The 22,721-nt window shown below is 42.3% G+C and overlaps 1 protein-coding gene and 1 pseudogene across 1 annotated transcript in view; both read right to left on the minus strand.

Annotated features, from left to right (window-relative positions):
- Positions 1–438: 438 nt before the first annotated feature.
- The window catches only part of gabra2a (gamma-aminobutyric acid type A receptor subunit alpha2a), a 50,210-nt gene continuing 27,927 nt past the window's right edge, over positions 439–22,721 (minus strand). Inside the window, exons 8-10 of the mRNA XM_061244325.1 lie at positions 14,515–14,667; positions 7,628–7,830; positions 439–2,153 (exon numbers count right to left, since the gene is read on the minus strand). Coding sequence (XP_061100309.1) covers positions 1,848–2,153; positions 7,628–7,830; positions 14,515–14,667 — 662 coding nt within the window. The 3' untranslated portion in view covers positions 439–1,847. The remainder of the gene's footprint in view (positions 2,154–7,627; positions 7,831–14,514; positions 14,668–22,721) is intronic.
- On the minus strand, positions 17,326–18,099 carry LOC133130084 (3-hydroxyacyl-CoA dehydrogenase type-2-like; annotated as a pseudogene).

The following is a 22,721-nucleotide window of genomic DNA, read 5'->3' on the forward strand; positions in this document are numbered from 1 at the left end:
GGTTTTAACAGGTGGTTCCAGAATGGCCTTGAGGCTTGTGTTTAATCGCCTGTTTCATCATCGGTTTCATGTCTTCCACAAGCACCAAGGAGCTTTGAAACCACCACTCAGAAACTGCTTTGTAGAGAGAGAGAGCACGAATACACTTCTGGTTAGACCCAGTTGGGAGACTCCAAAACCATGAGCAAATGAGATCATTGCATAAATATTTCACAATAAATCTACTGTAAACGCTCCAGGCCGGAACCCTTTAAAGATAACATGCTCCACCATATTGGATTTTATAGCTTTTTTATGTTTTATCAAATATTTATATCCCCATTCAATGTTAAATATGCAAATATTCCCACGTAGAGCAAGTGCTAGCTAAGCACTCCTAGCATTAGAATAGCCTTGGGTGGAGGAGACATTATACGTACAAATAAATACACTAAAACATTTTTATTCACAGTGAAGTTACTTTATTTTCACAATCAAAAATAGTCATTTTGTCAGATTGTGTATTTCAAGTAAACAGTGTTCTGAATTTTAATATTGTGCACTTCACATTTTTACATTAAATAAGTGCACAATACAGCAACAATTCTACTATACCACATTTTACTTACAATAAAAATGTTTTAAACAACGGTTTTCATTTTCATCAACTAACAACAGCAAAAATATCTCAAAATAAAGAAAAGGGAAGGCAACTGTGTTTCAAAACATTAATTGAAAACCAAAGAAATATCCAGAATGATCTGCAGCATATGTACTGAAAAGATAGTATAACTTCAATTAGAGATTTTGTTCTGAAGGCTTCCTAGTTCCTGGGTTTGATATGATATTCAGTTCTTGAACAAAAGTGGAGAAAGTTAATACACATTAAGAGTTTTTCCCTGCAAAGTTTTTCTTGCTGTGTTAATGTAACAAAATGTTTGGCTCAAACCAAGAAATCATCAAGTCTGGGCAAAAGAGAAACTAGGGTGTAAATATAAAAGCATTGATGTTACTAATACATAAAATGTGTACACACATAACATTGGAAGCTGTTTCATGCAGCCTTTCACAAACAGATTATTCAAATGTAAATGACAGGGAACAATAAAAGGAAGTGAAGCTGTTTTTGTGCACAATCTAGGTGAAAATGCAAAGAAAATACAGGTCAAAAATGTGTATTCCTAGGATCTGAGTAAGTGATGATTTTAAATGTATGATTTTAAGGTTTTGAGCTGAAGTGACTGCAGCAGTTTTGGTCCACTGATATTTTTCACACACTGAACAAAGAACAGAGATTCTTGATGCAAACAACAGCTTCAAATAAGAAGCAGTGAACAAGGTGAGACAGGAGAAGGAATCCATAATACACACTGTACTGTAAATACATACTGAGTGCTGCAGTTCCCCCCTATCTCCCTTAACACGTTACATTACACAGCTGCAATTGCACCGTAATTACAACTGCCACAATACATCTCTGTACCATTTCAGGTACATTTAACCTCATCCCATCTTTCATGTAAATACAAATTATTTTGTAACAAAGTGTTCTCACAGCATTTTACAGAGCACTCATAGGTGTAGGAGATGCAACCTCCCACACCTGCAAGCGTGACTAAAGTGTGACGAAACATCTTTCTTCCTTCTGGAACTGCCCAAACATCATACAGTACAAACTATGGACAAATGCACGTGTAACCGCTTATTTACAGTGATCATATTAAAAGCACTGTGGAAGTAAAAAGGTTAAAAAAGTCACTGTTGTCGTCTCAGGCCAGTCTACCGAGGTGTGGAGATGGTCGGGTCTGGCCATATTTGGCACATCTGGAGTCTTTTATCCAGAGCACGGTAAACCGTGTTCAGCTCCTCTACTTGGAGGGAACCAGGCCGGTGATAACAGGCTCTCTGTTGAGATAGGTAGCCCAGTAAACCAGGTTGAAGGACCCAAACAGAACCGGGAACATAATCCGCGACATGCGGTCAATTTTGCTGACGCTGTTGAATGTCTTTTTGTTCTCCGCTGGCTTGGCCTCGGACTTGACCTTGCCGGGGTCAGAGGTCGCGCCCTTGGAGATGGTGGGGAGGGCAGAGTCCTTGGTGATGTTGGGCGCGTAATTGGCCACGGCGACAGCGTACGCGTTGTTCTTTTTCCCAACAGAGGCCTTCTCTTTCTTCTGCGACGAAAGAAAGAACATGTGAGCATATGCCTAATGCCTCGTGTACATGATACAACTTTCAAAATCCAACCAATAGAGAGCATCTCACATTTAATGACTGTCTCTTATAAAAACTGCTGGTATTTCTATCCTAGGAATGCTTACGTTACACAAATAATCACACCTTGTGGAAAGAAAACAGCTCAGGTTAGGTTTTGAAACAGCTAACATCTCAGACAAGCTTCCAGCACTAGCTGGTTAATCAGATCATACCCAGCTAGACCAGCTACAGGAGCCATGGCTAAAGTCTAAATACAAATCAAAATCCATTCCAGACCTAAGTCTGCATGTGATTGAGTCTCTGACCATCTCACAGTAAACAACCAACATAAGAGGTGGCTACAGTGATCAGGTTGGAGATTTAGCTTCTTATGATCCTGAAAGCTGCAAAATCTTGACTAAAAATCCTGGGTCTATGCTCAATGGTGAAGAGCATGGAAAGGCAAAGATGGTCAAACATTTTATTTTCTTTTTAAAGAAGAGCACCACAAAGCAAGGAAGGAAGGAAGGACTGTATGTGCTTTGTCCAAAAAGTATTTTTTGGAAATTAATGAACATGACTCACCCATGCCAGACAGCTTAAAATTCATACTTTCACTGAACCTCAGTATGTACAAAACATCGCATTTGAGAGAAAGAGAGAGAGAGAGAGAGAGAGAGAGAGAGAGAGAGAGAGAGAGCCACATTATTTTTAAATAACAGCATCTGCTTGGAGTTATCCCCCAGCAGAATGATGAGTGTCTTGTTTTGTTCGTTTTATTTCGGTGGATCTGCGAAGCGGGGACACGCTCAGTCTCTCCATGTGTACAGAAGCAGCTGTCAGTTACATTTAAACAGGAGGCTCGCTGTGTCAGCCAGGGAGCCGCAATTATCCAGCGGCAAAGTCACACAGTCACGCACACACACACACACACACAGCAAAAGACTGCCTCCTGAGCTCTTAGAAAAGGATGCCTACAGCAGTCCACTGGATGACTACTGCACACTTACTGCATGACTATGGCACATGTACCGGATGACTATTGCACAGCTACTGGATTACTACTGTACACACATGGGATCTCTGTTGCCCACCTACTGGATGACTATTGTACATCTACCACACAACTATTTCTCACCTGCTGGAAGACTACCGCCCGCCCACTGTTTATGTTTCTCAGGGGCCAGCTGTAGTCTGAGCTTCTAGTTCAGTTTAGCTCAGCAGAACCCTGGAACAGACGAGCATTCCCCGTTGTTTTTTCTGCCCAATGGCATTACAGAAATCAGATCATGATGCCCAAAATGCATTTCCCATTAAGGGTTTGTAGCACAGCTTTCAATAAGGGATAGATAGACAGACAAACAACCAACTAGAATAGAGGTTTTATTCAAGCAAATTTACAGACTATCACACTCTGTGGCGGACATTTTAATCCATAAACAGTACAATGCACCAACAATGTAGATCCTACTGCACACCAAACTCCCCTAAAATCACCACTTTCCCATATTTGTATGCCAGCCCCATTAGCCAACCAGAATGTGGTGTTTACCCTCAATGGTTTTTTTCATAATATTGCCAATACTAACATGTGGTTAGTTGACTAAAACAACAACCAGCCGACCGGTCTAAAGCAATCAAATGATAATCAGAAACGCATGTGGAGGCAATTAGGCAAGCACTACACAGCGATAAAATAATCATTATCTACTTCAGCCATGTGCGAGCACTTATAAATAATATGGACCAGATGCGTCAGACTTTAAAACTGCATCAATGTCAATATCCCATCTGCACAAATTAGACTTGCCATCAGGATATTCTGTCTGGATTTCCAATCTCAGAACAGTTCAATCTATCTGTCCTTCCTCATCAGAGTCCCTCCAATGTCTGTCATTCTTTGGAATGATGCAGTTCATTTATTTTAAAAATAACAGAACACATCACCCTAATAAGTGTCGAGGTTCATCCAGGATCTTCCAGAACTGTCCACCATACTGGCACAATTATTCCCCTGTCTTGTGATTATTAGTATCAATTATTCTAGTACTCTTGTCGCCTGTGTCTTGTTGTTTGTTTCTTCTGTTTGCCTGTGTCCTGTTTGTTTTTTTCTGTTGAGCTGTGTTAGCTTGTTAGTTCTGATTGGGTCCACACCTCTGCTCCCAACATCACAAGCCTGTTAAACTGGGATTGCAGATGGTCTCAGGCACCGAATGTGGCTCTTAGCGACCAGCTCCACAGGAAGTGATCTCCACGTGTCACAGTTTTGTGCCGTTTGACTCATAAGGACCTCGGGATCAACATTAACCTTCAGCGTTTTAATGACAGAACCATACTGCTTCGCCTCCTGTGCTCCTGTAAAGCTGTGCTCCCCTTTACTCAAACCATCTGCTTTCCCCTGAAATACTGCTGTGCTGGGCACCATCGAGCTGATCTTCCCTTTATTTCTCCTTTATTTTCCCATGACTCAACACGCTGTGGCAGTCAAACGGCAAATGTAACTGTCGAGGCAGCTCACACAAGCTGCTATAAATACTACACCCACACCAGCATCAAGCGCCCAGGTTACCCAATCAAAATCCAAAGGCTGAAAGGCCAACACACTGCTAACAATAATAAAGCATTATTTAGCTGAAGCTTTTATCTAAAGAAACTTACAGTTATTTGACTAAGCAGGGCACAATCCCCCCTTGGAGCAAGGCTTCCCTATTTGACCTCATACTCAAATCCAGAATCCAGAATCATATTGTTTACATCTGGTTTTCTGTACAAAGTTTAAACGAACAACAAAAAACCGGTACACCAATCATAATTCCAGCCACAGCTGTAGCTTAATGCGGTTAGCCTCAGGCACAATTTCAGCTGCTTAAAAGACAGTGTGGCAGTCTTTATTTCTAATTGATTCCAGGCCGGTTATCAGGGCTTCTGTTGATGTTTTTTTTCCGCCGATGGTGTTTAGAAAATCAAACAGCCCCGTTCCAATTAAGAAGAGCCATTCAACGAGATTCCCAGCATGCAAAGTGCCTTTCTGCACTGCTGAGGACGCACTGTTCTGTCCGACTCTTTCACCTCTCAGAAAACAAACAACAAGACAGCCGTGGGACATACTGTCCCCACCGGAGTTGCGCATGCTTCTAAAACAATCAGTCTTCTAGCTGACAGGTGTTAGACAGGAGTGGTGCAGCCCCTGATGAGTAATGCTCACCAGCTCCTGTTCTTTTGTCTTCTACACAGGTACAGTGCAGATATAACTGTGTTCTTCAGCGTTTCTCCACTCCAGTCCTCAGGCCCCACTTGCCAGAAGGTTTTTGTTGTAACCACACACCTGGTTTTTTACTAATCAAGGGCATTTTTGGTGGTTAGATTTTTTCAGTCATTAAATCAGGTGTGTGAGTTCTTGTTACGACATAAACCTTCTGGCAAATGGGTCCCGGGGACTGGAGTGGAGAAACACTGCTTTAAGGAATAGTTTGTAAGCGGACCCTGAAAGTACAACGATGTTATATTTGGGTACAAACTAGGACCTTTCAGAGCAAAAAAGGTACACATGAATGATGTATTGCTGGCTATGGGGGCAATTATGGGGTACCACTCTGGTGTACAAGTCTTTGTCTCCTGGGAAACCACTCTGGCTGCTACTTTCCTTAAGGCATTCAGGCTGTTAAAATCTCATGCTTTTAAAAATTACGTTCTTTTTCAGTTGATACTTTACATGCACTTTAACAGAAAAAATGAGTTCATTATTTTTCAGAGCATCGTGACGCAACTCCGTGCGCTCTTCAATAAAAAGTTGTGAGCTCATTTATGTTTCTGCACTGCAATGAACCCTCAAACTACATCACCAAGTTGAGAAGAATTAAGATGAATATTCACCACTGCAATCTAATTGATATTCTATAGAGATTAATTATGTTAATAATAGCATAGGATAACCTCAAACCAAAGTTATGGAAATACTGGAATGATTTCTTCATAATCAATAAGGTGACAAATGATCTGGTCTTAAAGGTAAAGTAAAAGAGTCCATATTTTGAAGAGTAGGTTTCTTTCTAAATTCTAAATCCATGTTCAAGAACCTAATTCCTTTCGATCAACAGTAGCGATTGTTACATCAGCATTGCGGGTGATGATCGAACAGCCCTTTTGGGACAGTATGGGAAAAAAGGCCAGGATGGCAGGACAGCAAATACAATATACGTTGCTATGGTTATGCTGCTTGGTAACTGAGTTCCCAAAATGGACAGGAAAAGGAGGATTGTGATTGGTATAGCACTTTATCGATGTCGCGGAAAAATAATCTTTTCCATTTCGGGTTGGTTTGTTGTGTTGCATCACATCAGGTTTGGAATTCACTTCAACAGCAAGTGACCTCTGCCGTAGCCTTCAACAGCATTCTTTGCCATCCAAGTCGCATTTTACCATTGTGCTGTCATCCACTATAATGACATCCGTTTGCCGTAATCCATGTGAACGTACCATAAGAATGTTCGGCTAAGACAAACATTTGTGATTTCAGCTCTTAAAGGGTAAAGCCACCCATCTCTCCCCTCCCTCTATTCCATAAAGGTAGTCACACTGAGTTATTCTTCTACTGCTGCTGCCTCAAACTGTAAAAAAGAATGTTCAGAGCTATTTCAGAGCTGGGGTGGAACTACATTACAGGATGCAATGTGTCCTACTGAAATACGAGTGAAGATTCTCCTACTGGTACCAGACATCTTGCTTTAAGCGACTCTTTCTTGTCATTTCCTTTAATCTTCGGACTGTTATCCTTGCCACGCTCACAGGATTTGGGCTTCAGCTTCAAAAGCGAGGCACACATTGAACCCTTAAAGGAATAGTTTCTTTCAGAATGCCACCCAGTACAGTGTACAGAGCCGTGGCCATCATCAAGGCATAGCGTAATATAACCAAGGCTACTTTCAATACCCCTGTGTGCAATCATGCTACAAGGCTACTTTTATTATCCCTGTGTGCAATCATGCTACAAGGCTACTTTCATTATCCCTGTGTGCAATCATGCTACAAGGCTACTTTCATTATCCCTGCGTGCAATCATGCTACAAGTGACTTTCATTACCCGGAGCTATCATGTTACAAAGCTACGTTCATTATCCATCCACTGATTGAAGCAATGATGTTATTATCCTTATGTATTTTTTCCACATTATTTAGATGAGGGGAACACAGAGAGGGTTCGAGATAGAGATGGGATCACAGTGCAGAAAGTGTCCTGGCTGGGATTCAAACTGCTACTTCTCCGCCCACCCTTTACCTGGGAGCCAATCAGCACTAATTACCCAGGAGAAAGGGAAACCAGGGCTGGATTTGGATTTGAGGGCCATCCTTGACTATCCCTGCCCTACAACCTCACCCCATAAGTGTAATGACAAAAAATGCCCACAAAACAGCAAGAAGATGGTGGACACTTCAATGGTGTGCGGAGCCTAACCTTGTCGTTGACCAGGCTCTTCCCGTCCCAGGCCCAGCCCCGCTTGGTGAAGTAGTTGACGGTGGCGAACTCGATGAGTGCTGAGAAGACGAAGGCGTAGCAGACGGCAATGAACCAGTCCATGGCGGTGGCGTAGGCAACTTTGGGGAGGGAGTTACGGGCACTGATGCTCAGCGTCGTCATCGTCAAAACGGTGGTCACCCCTGCAGAACCATAATGGAGTTGCACGCAAATACAACATCAATCGTAACGGACAGGATTGATTTACACACAAATACAACATCAACCGTGACAGACAGTGTGGAGTTACAGACAAATACAACATCAACCATAACAGACAGGATTGATTTACACACAAATACAACATCAACTGTGAGAGACAGTGTGGAGTTACAGACAAATACAACATCAACCGTAACAGACAGGATTGAGTTACACACAAATCCAAAATCAACCGTAATAGACACGACTGAGTTACATACAAATACACCATCAACTGTAATGGACAGTACGGAATTACACACAAATACCACATGTAACTCAGTTGATGTTGAATTCATGTGTAACTCAGTCCTGTCTGTTACTGAGTTGCACATAAATACCACATCCACCGTAACAGACAGGACTGAGTTACACATTAATGCATCAACCATAACAGACACGACTGAGTTACACACAACTACAACATCAATCAAAATGACAGGACTGAGTTACACATGAATTTAACACCAACCATAACAGTACAGAGTTACACACAAATACAACATAAACTGTAACACAGTCTTGAGACGGGTCTTGATTTCCGAGAGATTTGTATCCATAAGCAGGCAGAAGTGCAAGAGCTTTAGGGTGACCAAAACTGGTGGACTGGAGAAAGCAGAGCTTCTCCAAATAATAAATCAGTGCTTATCAGTGCTCAATGGGTATGCACGGTAGCTTGCAAACTAACTAGCTTGGGAGTTTGGCAGAGTAACCACCTGGCATTACTTACTAGCATGCAGGAACTACTTTCTTGTAAATTATTCTTGCAAAAAAATTGTTCATTAAAAACTGTTTTAATTGGACTGTGTCGATAATATCTATACTATTATGTTTAGTAACCGTTTTATAAAAGCAATTACTCACTCCAGGACGTGGTATATAGAAATTGCAGCTATGGGGGTTGTAAATATTTTGTCATAAACCTTCAGGTACATATTCAAGAAAGTCTTTCCTTTTTTTATTCTTAATATAAAAAACAAACACGATCACAACACCAATAAGTGTGTCGCCAAAGCCAACCAATCACTCCTCCTAGTAACCGCCATCTTAGAGCCATCAGACATCTTATTTCCTGGCGAGATATCTGACCAAATAGATAAAATAATGGGATGGAAGCAGACCTTCCCATAAAGCTGTTGGAAGTGATCCCACAAGTGATACGCTGCTGTATGGTCTGTGTGTATATGCATTCCTCTAAGTCAGAAAAACACGATCATCTTCACACATTCAATTGCACCACAGTCAATGAAAGCAATAATGAAAGGGAATTTAAAAAGAAGTACAAACCCTGGCGGTGCCTGAGGCATACACCCCCACAGCACTGCCTGTCCTCAACAGAGACTGAGGCTCCTCTGTGCTTAAAAAAGTGTTGACACATCCTGTGAATGTCCGGGAAAATGTGCGGATGCTGTTTCAGTGGAAACGGCCTCGCCAGCTCTTTCCCCCTCAGTGCACCATACTTCCAAGGATGGAGACGTCTGCATTAAATTCATTCTAACCTTGCTGTTTTTTGACATACCTTCTATTTTAAAGGGCGGTTTGTTCTTTTCAAATGGGGGGGGGGGGGGGGGGGGGGCAAAGCCTCAGATGTTAGCAGTAGATTGCTCTGATGAAAAAATTATGATCCCAAGCAGCAAATTATTCACAGTCACATTTCCTCAGGCGAATAAACCATTATCAGCAGCGACATTTATCCAACAGTACAGCTAATCTTCCTGTTAATCTACAGATCAAAGTATGGTTGAGTTACAGCATTCTAGTTAATAGCACTGCGTTGTTTAGCCCCTGCTTATTTACATCACAGGCCTTTTATCCTCCATAAGCCAGTGAGCAGTGGCTTATACCGGAGATCCTCCGGTCACAGCCTTCAGCCAGGACTGAAAATGGACTCGCCCACACAACTGAATCAGTCCTGCTGAATCAGTACCTTCTTATTTCATCCCGTTTAAATTTTAAATCCTCTTGTGGTGTGACTGTACATAATTACATTGCGTGTCTATTGTTGGTTTTATTCACTGTTTAATTTAACCTACTTTTTGCGAAGCATTTTTTAAACTTTAAGTTAAGAGAAGTGCTAATTTTAATAATAATTACGGTTATATTTATTATCACTACTGTAGCAACATGCTGTACATATTATAATAAATAATAATGAGGTGTTATTTAGTTGAGGCTTTTATCCAAAGCCACTTACAGTTAGTAAACTAAGGAGGGGACAATCCCCCCAATATGGGGTTAAGAGCATTGCTCAAGGGCCCAACAGCTGTGCAGATCTTATCATGACTACTTTGAGGCTTGAACCACCAACCACAGGCTGCCCATATTTCTGGTATTTATGAGGTGCTGAAGCAGTAATCATTCTGATGAAGTAAATTATGCTTTTTAAACAGAACCATTGTGTGTTCTCCAGGGAAGGAATGTGAAAGTACTCACACTGCAATCCATCACACACATGCAAATGAGACTGAAATACCTCATTTATAAAATAAAATAAAATAAAAATTTTCATTCCACACTTTGATTCAATCATGAAACAAATTATGAAACCTGTCCATCCTGTCCTGCTATTATGAACCATTTCTATATTATAAAAAAACACTTTTAGAATGATTAAAATGAGTAGACAATGTATGTATTTGACAAATGATCACATACAATTCACAAATCACTTCTCAGAGCCCAAAGTGTGTACTGCAGAATATTAGAGTTCTGTAATTCAACTCCCAATAATGCTTCCCTGCTGAAACCCAAAACAGCACAAGCTAGGCATTGAAACAGCTGGTAGCTAGTTTACCAGTTAAGACCAGCTCCATTGTCAACATGGTTTGACCAGCTCAAGCTATGTTTTGAAACAGCTGGCAGCTGGAATTTCATGCTGGTCATAGATGGATTTTACATCACTTTACTTTTTTAAAATTTATTTTCAATAATATCAAAGTCTAATATCCACCACCCCCACCTCCCACAAAGCATAAGAATCTAAAAGTTTTTAGTCTGAAGTTATTTCTGAGAGCAAACACTCGTTTAGAGGACCCTTGGGGTTGTCTGAGATTTCTCTTGTACATTCACTTTCAGAGCGCAGAGAAACCCAGGGAGACTACAGGCATGGAGAATGAGAGCACAGATTCCGCAAATCCACGACACATTCCGCTCCATACTCTATATCCCTCCCTTGAAGCCTGAAACCTTTCAATTCAGGAAAAATGCACAGACTGATTACCCAGCATGCATGTGGCTTTTGTTTACCACATTAAACGTATTGGTAATCACTGCATTCATTTTTTCGCAGTGGTCGGGTACGAGGCCTTGCCTGGTACCCCTCAGGAAGTGATGTAATCAATGAGGCTAATTACCCTCAGCCCCTGGTCCCTTCTGTCACTAGGCATCGACGCGGATAAGTCAATTTTGGTAAAAGCCTCCATCCATCTCTCTGCATGTACCAAAATCTGCTTTGACTTGAGCTTCGACTTAATGGAGTCTTTAGAAGTGTCTTAACTTTTGCTATGACACTCTTTTTAACAGTATAATAACTCTTTTATTATACGTTGTAACGTTTTCATAATACTTTTTAACAACTTCACAGCCAGGCCCAATGAGTGAGTGAGTGTTAGGCTTCAATCAAGGGTGACAGTCTGCACATCAACCTCATATTCATCATTCTATTTCAAAACTACAGAGCCAAAATAACCGAAACTGTACCACTGTCCAAATACTTACGGACTGCACTGTATGTAATGCAGCGGATGGGAAATGTGCTGAGTTAGAGACAGAAGAAACAAGCAAAATGCTTTAATTTGGGTTTACTGAAGCTAATATCATTTGCTGAATTGATAATATACTCTGCGGTAAAATGATTTCAGGGATTGTGTTCATTAAATAGGAAAAAACAATCTGTGTTAGTGACACAGACCGTATAACAAAATTAAATTTTAGTCTTTGAAGGCAAGACTTTAATGAAAATGGATGGAACACACTCCAATTTCATCCGCAATTTTGAACACGATGTACTTAATATTATCAGTGGAAGCATTCCCTGTGTCTTTCATCCTTACATATCTTCCCAATAATTCCCCAAAATACCATTTATTCCTAATAACTGTGCTGCCTAATAACATGCAAACATGCCTTTCTCTAAGAAATGAATACTAGTCTTCTCTACCCATTATTATTTCATATTTATACAAATATATGGGGCACATTTTGTTTCTTTAGTTACTGTCTTTCATTCTTCTAAGTGTAAGTTCATTAAAGAACACCCTCGTAAAATGTCTATTTGTGGAGACATTACAGAAAGGTGACCGATGCTGATATTGTTCCTGACGAAGTTCATTTTCAGCGTAACGTTAAATAATGGCACAGTCTCTGAAGACGGATGAACGTCTAATGAAGCAGCGATGGCGGATGTGTTCTTTTCCTCTCAGCATACGCGATATGCTTCAGCTGTGTAGCATAAATGCTGGGAATTTGGACAAGTCAGCAAGTATGTACATGCCAGACGCACTTACGCTCCCCCCAGGGGGAGAATACACGTGTTCTACGACAGGGAGCCGTGCAGTGCATTGTGGGAAGCCTGCTGAATGATTTGTCAACCTTAGATGCCCCCTCCGTCATACAGACTGGTTAGATGTGTCATTAATGATGAGTTTCTCCATTTCATATCTCAGACCCCTTCAGCAAAACGTGTGCATTATTTAAGTCTTAATGACATCAACAAGATGAAATGTACATAATCATAATTCATTATTCATAAGGAAATGTAAATGTTTTATGAAGAATGAGCATGATGCCTTATGAAAAACAGCGTTCTACAATGTAATTTAAGATATGTTGTCACCTGAATTTGTCAGCAATCTGACCAAGGTTTATGTACATACTGAATATGTATGAATGGTTTCTGAGTTAATGGATGTAATAACTATGATGTAATGGCTTGATAATGGTGGAATTAACTCATACTCATCACAGTTCATGCTGATAAATTATTAAACTGATCACAGCATCATACAAAAAACTATGCACATCTTGGGCTGCTCAAACCTCTCAGTGGATAGGCTACAGCTGCAGAAGACTTAAGTAAAAAAATAAAATAAAATAAGTCTAATACATGCTCACTGAGTGTATGTGGTTATTTTCCACCTTAATTTTGCCAGAGGGAAGTTGCAGTAGGTCTTTGATGAAACTTGACTTTCATCCAGGAAATTTTCATTTAGGTAGCAGTAAAACAGAATCGCTATGAACAAGCATATCAAATGTAATTCTATACTCTCATATCCTCTAGCTCAGTAGCACTGGACAGGTAATTAATCTGTCATGTTTCATCACAAATATTTGGTGCAAAATGATCCCTTTCTGATGTCTGAATGTCACGTAGCCAATAGTCTTTTAGAAAAGTTTAAAACATTTAAAAAATGTAATGTAACTGCTATTGTACTGTCATTTGCTTATATTTGTTTATCTGTGCAGCGCTACTGCCTCCTGAGCCAAATGCTCTCCTGGATATGAATCTTTTTTTAAATAATCTGTCTACATTTTAATGGGTTCTGTCTTTTATGATTCACTTTTTACTATATTCTAGCAAGAAACCATAGATTTAGGTTTGATAACTCCAATGCACATATCTGCAAAAGTCTACATTCACCAAGCGGTGTACACTTGAGCTATGGAGCTCAAGAAAAGAGAAAAGTCTGTCATTTCTATCAGATATCATTATATGCATGACGGGACTATCAGCCAATTACAGCAGATAAGAAAGGTCCTGCACCACGGCCTTCCTTTGTGAGTCAGATTGACTTTACTCAAATTGTATATGCTAACACACTTTTTTCTGACTTGATTGACAAGCATTTTAAATGTGAGAAAATAAATGGAAAGGTCCTCCTCCCCAGAGGCAGAGGGAGTTAAGGTGGTGTGCCGTACAAACCAATGAGCTACATTTGGCATAGAGACTTAAGCTGACAGGTTTCCCATATTAATGCAATGTGTGAAAATATGGTGAAATGTTCGTTCATATACATTTGCTGATTTTCTGTTCTTCCCTGGCACACCAAAGTAAAGAAGTGCTTTATGTGTAGTATTTCAAATGAAAAATTTGACAGTGTCAGAAGCCCTAAATTTTCAGCTTGTGGACTGATGTGAAAAGCTGAGAGAAAAAGGGAAGGAAAATGAATCAAACTGCAGAATCAAACAGCTCACAGCTTTATGACACTTGTAAATGAGAAATCATCAAATGGTACCATTTCCTTCTTCACTGTGTGTTATGCAGGCACATATACACACACACACACACACCTATACAAGCACACATGCACACACACACAAATACACATATACACATATGCCTGCACACACATACACACACACACCCATACAGGCACACACCGCTACAGTATGTACACACACACATGAACACACACGCACACACACACCAAACCCATACAGGTATGCACACACCTACAGTACGTACACACACACACACCTACGCATGCACACAAATTACACACACACACGCACACACCCATACAGGCACGCACACACCTACAGTACGTACACACACACACACCTACGCATGCACACAAATACACACACACACACACACACCTACAGTACACACACACACACACACTCACCAAAGACGGTTCGGGCGGGCACAGATTCTCTGTTGAGCCAGAAGGACACCTGGGAGAGGATGACGGTCATGATGCAGGGCAGGTAGGTCTGGATGACAAAGTATCCAATCTTCCTCTTCAGGTGGAAATGCACCGTCATGACTGTGTATTCACCTGGAGAGAGAGGGAGGTCATGACACAGAGGCTGCCATGGGAACTAGAGCTATACATCCCAGGGCAGGTGGACCAGTGTCTATCATTGCAGTACAGGGCAGTACTTACAGCATGAAAGTACTATCAGTACAGTACAGTATTTAGAGCACAAATGTACTATCAGTGCAGTACTTACAGCAGGAAAGTACTATCAGTTCAGTACAGTAGTTAGAGCACTAAACTACCTTCAGTACAGTACAGTACTTACAGCACTAAACTACTATCAATACAGTATTTACACCATTAAAGTACTTCTCTGCACCATAAACATTTAATGTCTTATTTTGATTTCTCTATTGACCATGTGGTCCACAGTAATGGATTCTTAGACGTCTCAGTGTATAGAACGGGGGTCAGAATTGATTTTCAACGTGTCGTGACTTTTCGCTACACCACACAATTACTTCACATCTTTCCTCTAGGGTCCTCATCGCACTTGTCCCTGCGTTCGATTTGCACTTCATTGTACGTCGCTCTGGATAAGAGCGTCTGCTAAATACCTTTAATATAATGTAATGTATAATATTAACAGTAGTGGGTGGTCTGAAGCGTGAGGTTTGCACGCTCGTAAGCACTCTCTCAATAGATGTTGCACAATCACTTCCATCTACAGGCTTTGTGTGGTTCTAACAGCCAGACGCTGCAGAAAGGGCTCATGGGAAATGGAAGAGACGTCGGTTATTTGGGAGCACGGAGGGGTCACAATCCGCACTGTGTCTCTAAATGACATCATCCCCCACTCCCAGAGTCTCTGTTGCAGTCCTCTCGCTCTCTCTTTGTGGCGGACGCTTCCTGTTTTTATTCGCTGTGCTGCTAACGTGAGGCCAAATTGCTTTTTTGACTGCTGATCGTGACAGGAGCGGTGCTGATCTTCCATCTCATCTCGCTGCTCAAAATCTCGCCTTCTGCTCCCATGAGCCTTGCAATCTGATTGGCCATTGAGCAAAGGAATGCAATGAGCATGGTTGTTATGAAGACAGACGGTATCTTACCTCATACACAATACAAAATTCATAAAAGATAACTTTTTTTCCTTATCCTTGAGGGACCTTTGTGTGGGAGGTGAGAGAGCGGTAGTCCTAAGATCACCCGCAATCATTTTGTGGTTACCATGGCAGCATCTGCAATTTATTTTGTTATATGGTTGTACAAAGCCTCGGAAAATTATGTTCAGATTTGAAAGATATTAGGTGCTCAGAAACGATAACGTCAATGTTTCCTTAGCAATAGCCATTCATTTTAGTAATATTAATAATCATAGTAGACAATGTTTTTGGTGTGTACGTGTGTGAGTGTGACACCTGTATTACAAGCGTAGCCAGAGCAGTTATATATTTGCTGCCATTAAGGTGATTCATAAAACGAGACACAATAATTAAAATAGCATCTGTTCCTGTGCTCCCTAAGACAGATGGGACATTATCGCTGTTAATATGCATCACTTTGATTGTAATTTGACTGAAATGTACTCTATGCTCTGTATTGTCACAATGCTTTACAAGCTGGGCAGCCATTGCAAGTTTGCAAGCTCAATTCATAGTTTTTAATTAAGCTAGCTTGGAGGACGCATATAAATAGTGGCACTGATGTACTGTATATAGTTCCTGAAAAAAATGTAGATGAGTTTACTAGCACCACTTCTCCTAAGAAGGTTGGTGGCTCAAGCCTCGCTGTGGCCATTATACGATCCGCACAGCTGTTGGGCCCTTGAGCAAAACCCTTAACCCCATATTGCTGCAGGGAAGATCTCCCCCTGCTTAGTCTAATCAACTATAAGTCACTTTGGATAGAAGCATCAGCTAAATAACTCATTATTATTTATTATTATCCCAAGTCCTGTGGTAGATAACATCCACAAGATGATACAGCTATCCATGGATCATAACAGAAGAACAGCCTGCAGTCAGTGTCCTCTGGTGTGGAGTAACTCATACAGCAGCACTTTGTATAAGTGAGAACACGGCAAAACAAGCAAACGTAAACTGAAGCTAGCTTGCTAGCAGTACGAAGACACAGCATATGTATGTGACTACTTGGAACTGTTTTAGTTGTTCAGCATTCTTTATTGAAAGGAAGAACGTGGTCCCATCACTTTTATAGGTTACATTACATTATTACATTATTGGCATTTGGTAGACTAAGCAGGAGACAATCCTCCCCTGGAGCAATGCAGGGTTAAGGGCCTTGCTCAAGGGCCCAACAGCTGTGCAGATCTTATTGTGGCTACACTGGGATTCGAACCACCAACCTTGCCTGTCCCAGTCGTTTACCATAACCACCACGCTACAGGCCGCCCCTGGACCAACGGCATTGTGGATTTCTGGGTAGGTAGTCTCACATATGATGTAAGGTCCGGATGTCGTGCTCCGAAACAAGGACATGCCAAGAAGCAGCCCACATTCCTCTCTCTCTCTCCCCCTCCCTTCTCTCTCCCACCCCACTCCCTCCATCTCTCTCTGTCCTTCCCCTCCCTCTCGCTCTCTGTCCTTCCCCTCTCTCCCACTCTCTCTCCCCCTCCCTTCTCTCTCCCACCCCGCTCACTCCCTCTCTCTGTCCTTCCCCTCCCTCTCTCTCTGTCCTTCCCCTCCCTCTCTCTCTCTGTCCTTCCACTCCCTCTCTCTCAAGGCTGCATGCGGATGGCTCCGTCCAGCCGGATGACCTCTCCGTTGATCACGGGGTCCTCGGCCACCGAGGTCACCAGGTGAGCGAACTCGGCCGGGTCCCCGAGGCGGGAGGGGAAGGGCACCTGGCGAGCCAGGAAGGTGGGCACCTTCTCTGGAAGCCCAGACAGGAGGGGCGTGGAGAACAGGCCGGGAGCTATGGTGACCACGCGGATCCCATGTCACGGGCATTGGGGACCGTCATCGCTACGATCCCTCCTTTAGAGGCGGAGTGCGTTGCCTGACCAACCTGTCCGTGGTACGCTGCCACGCTGGCCGTGTTGATGATGCGGCCCCGGTGGCCGTCGGCGTCGCACTCGTTCTCACACATCGCCGCCACGGACAGCCGGATCACGTTGAAGGTGCCCGCAATGTTCACAGTAATGACTCTGGTGAAATCCTCTAGGCTGCGGGCCTGGTGCTTCTTGAAGTTGTAGGTCTTGGCAGCCACAGCAATTCCAGCACAGTTCACTGCAAGGTCCAGGCGGCCAAACTTCTCACGGGCAAAAGACACGGCAGAGAGCACATCTGACTCCGAGGTGACGTCCGCGGGAGCGAAGGCACATCGGTCCCCCAGGCTCTGCGCCACGCTCTCTCCGTCCGAACTCGGCAGGTCCAGGATCGCAGCGCTGCACCCCATATTCACCAGCCGTTCCACCGTGGCCCTCCCCAGTCCAGAGGCCCCTCCTGTGACTAGCCCCACCATACCCTTGACACTCCGAATGTTTGCCATTTTCACACGCTGCCGACGGTAAGTCAGGGTCCTCTGCACTTTCTCCGAACCACTCAGGAGCGCCGCTTCCACACCATAGGTGACATCATTTTCATTGTGTGTACCCTGTGAGTACCTTATTTAAAAGGATATCTAAATCTATTATAAGGAATCTGGTGCCATTGGACAAAATCATGTCTGCAGATTGTATAGAAATGGTGATGCACAGCAGTTTCTTCACTCAATTAATTCACTCTAGATCTAGCCATTCTGAGTCACTCTTCTTCATTCAATCAAAACAGGTCAAACAAGCTAAAATTAGAAACAGTCTGTGCAGGAAACACAACATGTGCCTACTGCTTTTATGTACTGTGAGAACACTGTGTGAAAAGAACACACATTTATGCATTCTGTAAACAGTCAATGGTTTGGCTAGCAATAATACCCTCGGCCCACCCTTTCTGTATACTCTGTTAAATGGTATGACCACCCATTGGCCAAAGCGAGGTTACAGATTGAGTATTGACCTACTCTTTTAATGTTTTCTTTCAAGAACTCTATTAACAATCCATAGTGATTGTTACATCAGCATTCAATCATTCAGTTAAAAAATAAACCTGCTCCCACCTTAAAGGGCTAACTTGATATTTCCTGGTTCAACAACACAATGCACACTCGCCTCACACAATGCAGGTACATAGCAGCCGACATTGTGAATAGAGACTGCATTGACATTTCATTCGCCGTGTGGCCGCTCTCATACAGTGCAGCTGACTGTGTGCGATAGAGCTGGTGTTAGCTTTCAAAAGGTAATAATCACCATGATGCTCCTGACCACAATATTCAGCCCTTTCTGGGACAGAAGGGATGATGGTCAGAGTGACTGAGAACCTTGCATTTATGTGAGGGAGGAACAGAACGGCACAAAGAACAAACCCATTACGGACTTCTTCGCTTTCCCGCGGCACTCCGTTAATACTGCCAGCTGGCCGAGGCGAGCCTGGCTCTACACTGCCGAACGGGGAGGGATTCCCGGCTAATCCGGAGCGGTTTGGCATTCCCGACGCCCACACGTTGGGAATGGACCCAGGCCTTTTGTCTGTCTCCGGGTCCTGTGCCAGCTCCACACGCGACTCTCAGCAGTTTAGGATGAAGCCTCTCTCCTGGCCCACTGATCCCGAAAACCGTAAAAACCGCAGAGCCTGAAATCCTCCGTCTGTCACACCGAGCAACAACGCGCAGCCGTGAGATTCACGAGGTCAGAGCTAAATTCCAAATTCCCAGAGCTGACAGCCTTGCGTCCATCTTTCCCAGGTGACAGAGTTCAGCTCAAGGGCAGGAAAAGCGCAGGGAGCTAAACTTGCCTGGTGTAATTAATCCAACCGAAAGGTTTAGTATTTCATAGGTTCCAGTACACCATACAAGCTCAGTATAATATATTCAAGTATTTGCATCCAAAACAATGAGGTATTTCACTCAGGTCGGATTTGGAATATGTAGAACAGTAAACATTAGTAACATCGAGCATGTGGCATGATGTGGTTTTAGTTTGACCAGGCAGCAGGACATCATCAATAAAGAGGAGTACACAGGGAGATAACTCACTGGAACAGATAACCCTTCAGAGCAGGGGGATGCGTCATGACTATGGACATAAGTGTCAAATGTGAGCTTTTCTTAGAAACAAACTGATGAGGCCTCTGGTGCTGAACTCTCAGGAGACGGCCAGTATTTCTGACCCGTAGCTTTGAGAAAAACAAAACAAAATCAATTCCTTGCATGTAAGCATCTCTCTGTCAATATATGTAATTAATTAAATATATGTGTGCATTTGTGTGTATGCATGTGTGCGTGTGCATACATACCCTTTCCTGTCAGTGTGTCTTTGTCTGTGTGTGTATGCATGTGTGTGTATTTGTGTGGACACATAGTACGTGAAAGTCAATGAGCGTAAGTGAGACAGACAGAAAGAGACAGAAACCTTGTACTCTGATCTGTAAAGAAATCTGCCATTCCCTTCTGAAGCCCATTGCTGCCCATGCTTCGCATTAAAAGTCACTGATGCCTCGTAACTGGAGAGCCTTCCTCTGACTCCCCCTCAGCTGAGATGTGCCGATTACAGAACGATCGGTGCGATAACGACTCTCCGGCTTTGCTCCTCAGTTGACAGGTCGGCGGGAGCTGAAAGCGTTTAGCTACACAGCCCAAACGAAAGCGGGATAACAAGGAGCCAAGCAGGTTTTCCCTCTGAATGGCCCAGAATGCAAAAAGAACATCATTTACTTCACATCTTCTGGTTCAAAAGCAGCTGTGTGGATATTTTCAGGTTGTCAGCATAAGTTTGAGGTGAAGCCGTTCACCTGGAACAGTATTTCAGAGTTGGCACATCACACGAGTTCTGTATGAACAGTCAGGGACAGGTAGATAGAATGTGCCCTGGCCATGGCACGAAGCTTTCAGCTGATTGGTGTACTCATTTACACATTCACAGCTGACTGGTGTACTCATTTACACATTCACAGCTGATTGGTGTACTCATTTACACATTCACAGCTGATTGGTGTACTCATTTACACATTCACAGCTGATTGGTGTACTCATTTACACATTCACAGCTGATTGGTGTACTCATTTACACATTCACAGCTGACTGGGGTGCTCATTTACATATTCATAACTGATTGGTGTGCTCATTTACACACTTATAGCTGATTGGTATGCATTTACACATTATATTTCAGATAATGTATAGACAAGATTAAATAAATACTAATTTATTTTTGGAATGCACATCATGGTAACAATTGTTAATCAAACTAGAGAAAGGGAGACTGAGCAACAACATACAGGATTCCAGCATTGTCTGTCTCAAGCTAACACTGATCCAAAGATCACAAGTTAATACTGAGTCAGAGAGCACAAGCTATCACTGATCCCAAGATCTGAAGCTGAAATTTATCCCAAGATCTCTGGCGAATACTGAGCCAAAGATTCCAAGCTAACACTGATCCAAAGGTCTCAAGCTAACATTGATCCAAAGATTGCAAGCTAACTCTGACCCAAAGATCTCAACTGAACACAGATCCAATGATCTCAAGCAAATACTGATCCTGAGCTCACAAGCTAGCACTGATCCTGAGATCTCCAGCTAACATAGGTCCAAATTTCTCAAGCCAACACAGATCTAAATATCTCAAGCTAACACAGATCTAAAGATCTCAAGCTAACACAGATCAAAATATTTCAAGCCAACACGGATCAAAATACCTCAAGCTAACACAGATCCAAAGATCACAAGCAGACACAGATCAAAAGATCTAAAGCTAACACTGATCCAAAGATCAGAAGTTAATACTGAGTCAGAGATTCCAAGCTAACATTGATCTTGAGATCTCAAGCTAACACTCCTCTCGAGACAGTCTGAGACTGCATCAGTATTGCCATCTGTGATTCCCTCTCTTGAGTAAAGCCCTGCTGAAAAGGGGAACCACAACGGTATTAAAATGCCTCTAGACTGTGTGTGCCAGCAAAATAACCAAGGGATTAGTTATCTGTGCTGCTTTTGCTGGAGTTTGTTCTCTGTGAAAAATACTTTTCAAAGGATTAAGAGATGAGTGGAGAATAAAGGTGGAAGGCGATGGGGAATCACACAGCTCAGATTTCTTTAGCTCAGCCGGAGGCGTGGAACTGCTCCAGCCTAAAATGGAGTCACAATGCAGCAGCCGCATGCATTATCTCCCCCTGTGCAATTATCCAAGAGGAAAACGATACAGAGCCGCACTCCTGCATTCTATACAAAATGCACTGATACACACACTGATATGCACTGCAATGTATTGATGTACGCAGAACTATACGGCTATACACTCACCAAGCACTTTATTAGGAACAACTTATTCATGCAATTATCTCATCAGCCAATTGTGCGGCAGCAGTGCAATGCATACAATCATGTGGATATGGGTCAGGAGCTTCATGTTCACATCAACCATCAGAATGGGGAAAAAATGTGATCATAGTGATTTCGACCGTGTCATGATTGTTGGTACCAGACGGGCTGGGTTGAGTATTTCTGGGATTTTCACACGCAACTGTCTCTATAGAGACTTTAATGCTTTATTTTTATGTTATGGTAAGTTGTGAAAGTACTTTAATCCTTATATTATGCTCAAATCTAAATGCATCCTTACAATACTGCAGTCTGGCTATAGCTAATGTGTGGAACAATGTGTCTTAACATTTTTCTCATAATTTTCTCAATGTGGAAAAAAGGTTTACACGGCATCCAGAAAATGGATGGTTTGGAAAATAAATACACCTTATTAAAATGTTATTATTTACCATAATCTTATTGCAGCTTTGCTATTCAAATAAACTAAATGTGCACTGCCTGTGAATTGTATAATATTGTTTGAACATCTAAACAGATTACTTTATGAATTGTGTTGTACATTCAGTGTTACTGTAGAAATGTCAGCTTGTTACTTCAAGCATAAAATAAGATGTCTGCTGTTTTTGTCCCAGTGGCACAGGAAATAAATGTTGAATCTTTAAAGAGCAGCGGGCCCCAGCCTGTCACTGTGGCTCAGCTTCATATCGGGGGGTCAGATGGGGTCCGGGGGACCCCTGCAGGGGAACACTGA

The sequence above is a fragment of the Conger conger genome, chromosome 6, assembly GCF_963514075.1.
Source record: "Conger conger chromosome 6, fConCon1.1, whole genome shotgun sequence".
In the NCBI taxonomy this organism is placed as follows: domain Eukaryota; kingdom Metazoa; phylum Chordata; class Actinopteri; order Anguilliformes; family Congridae; genus Conger; species Conger conger.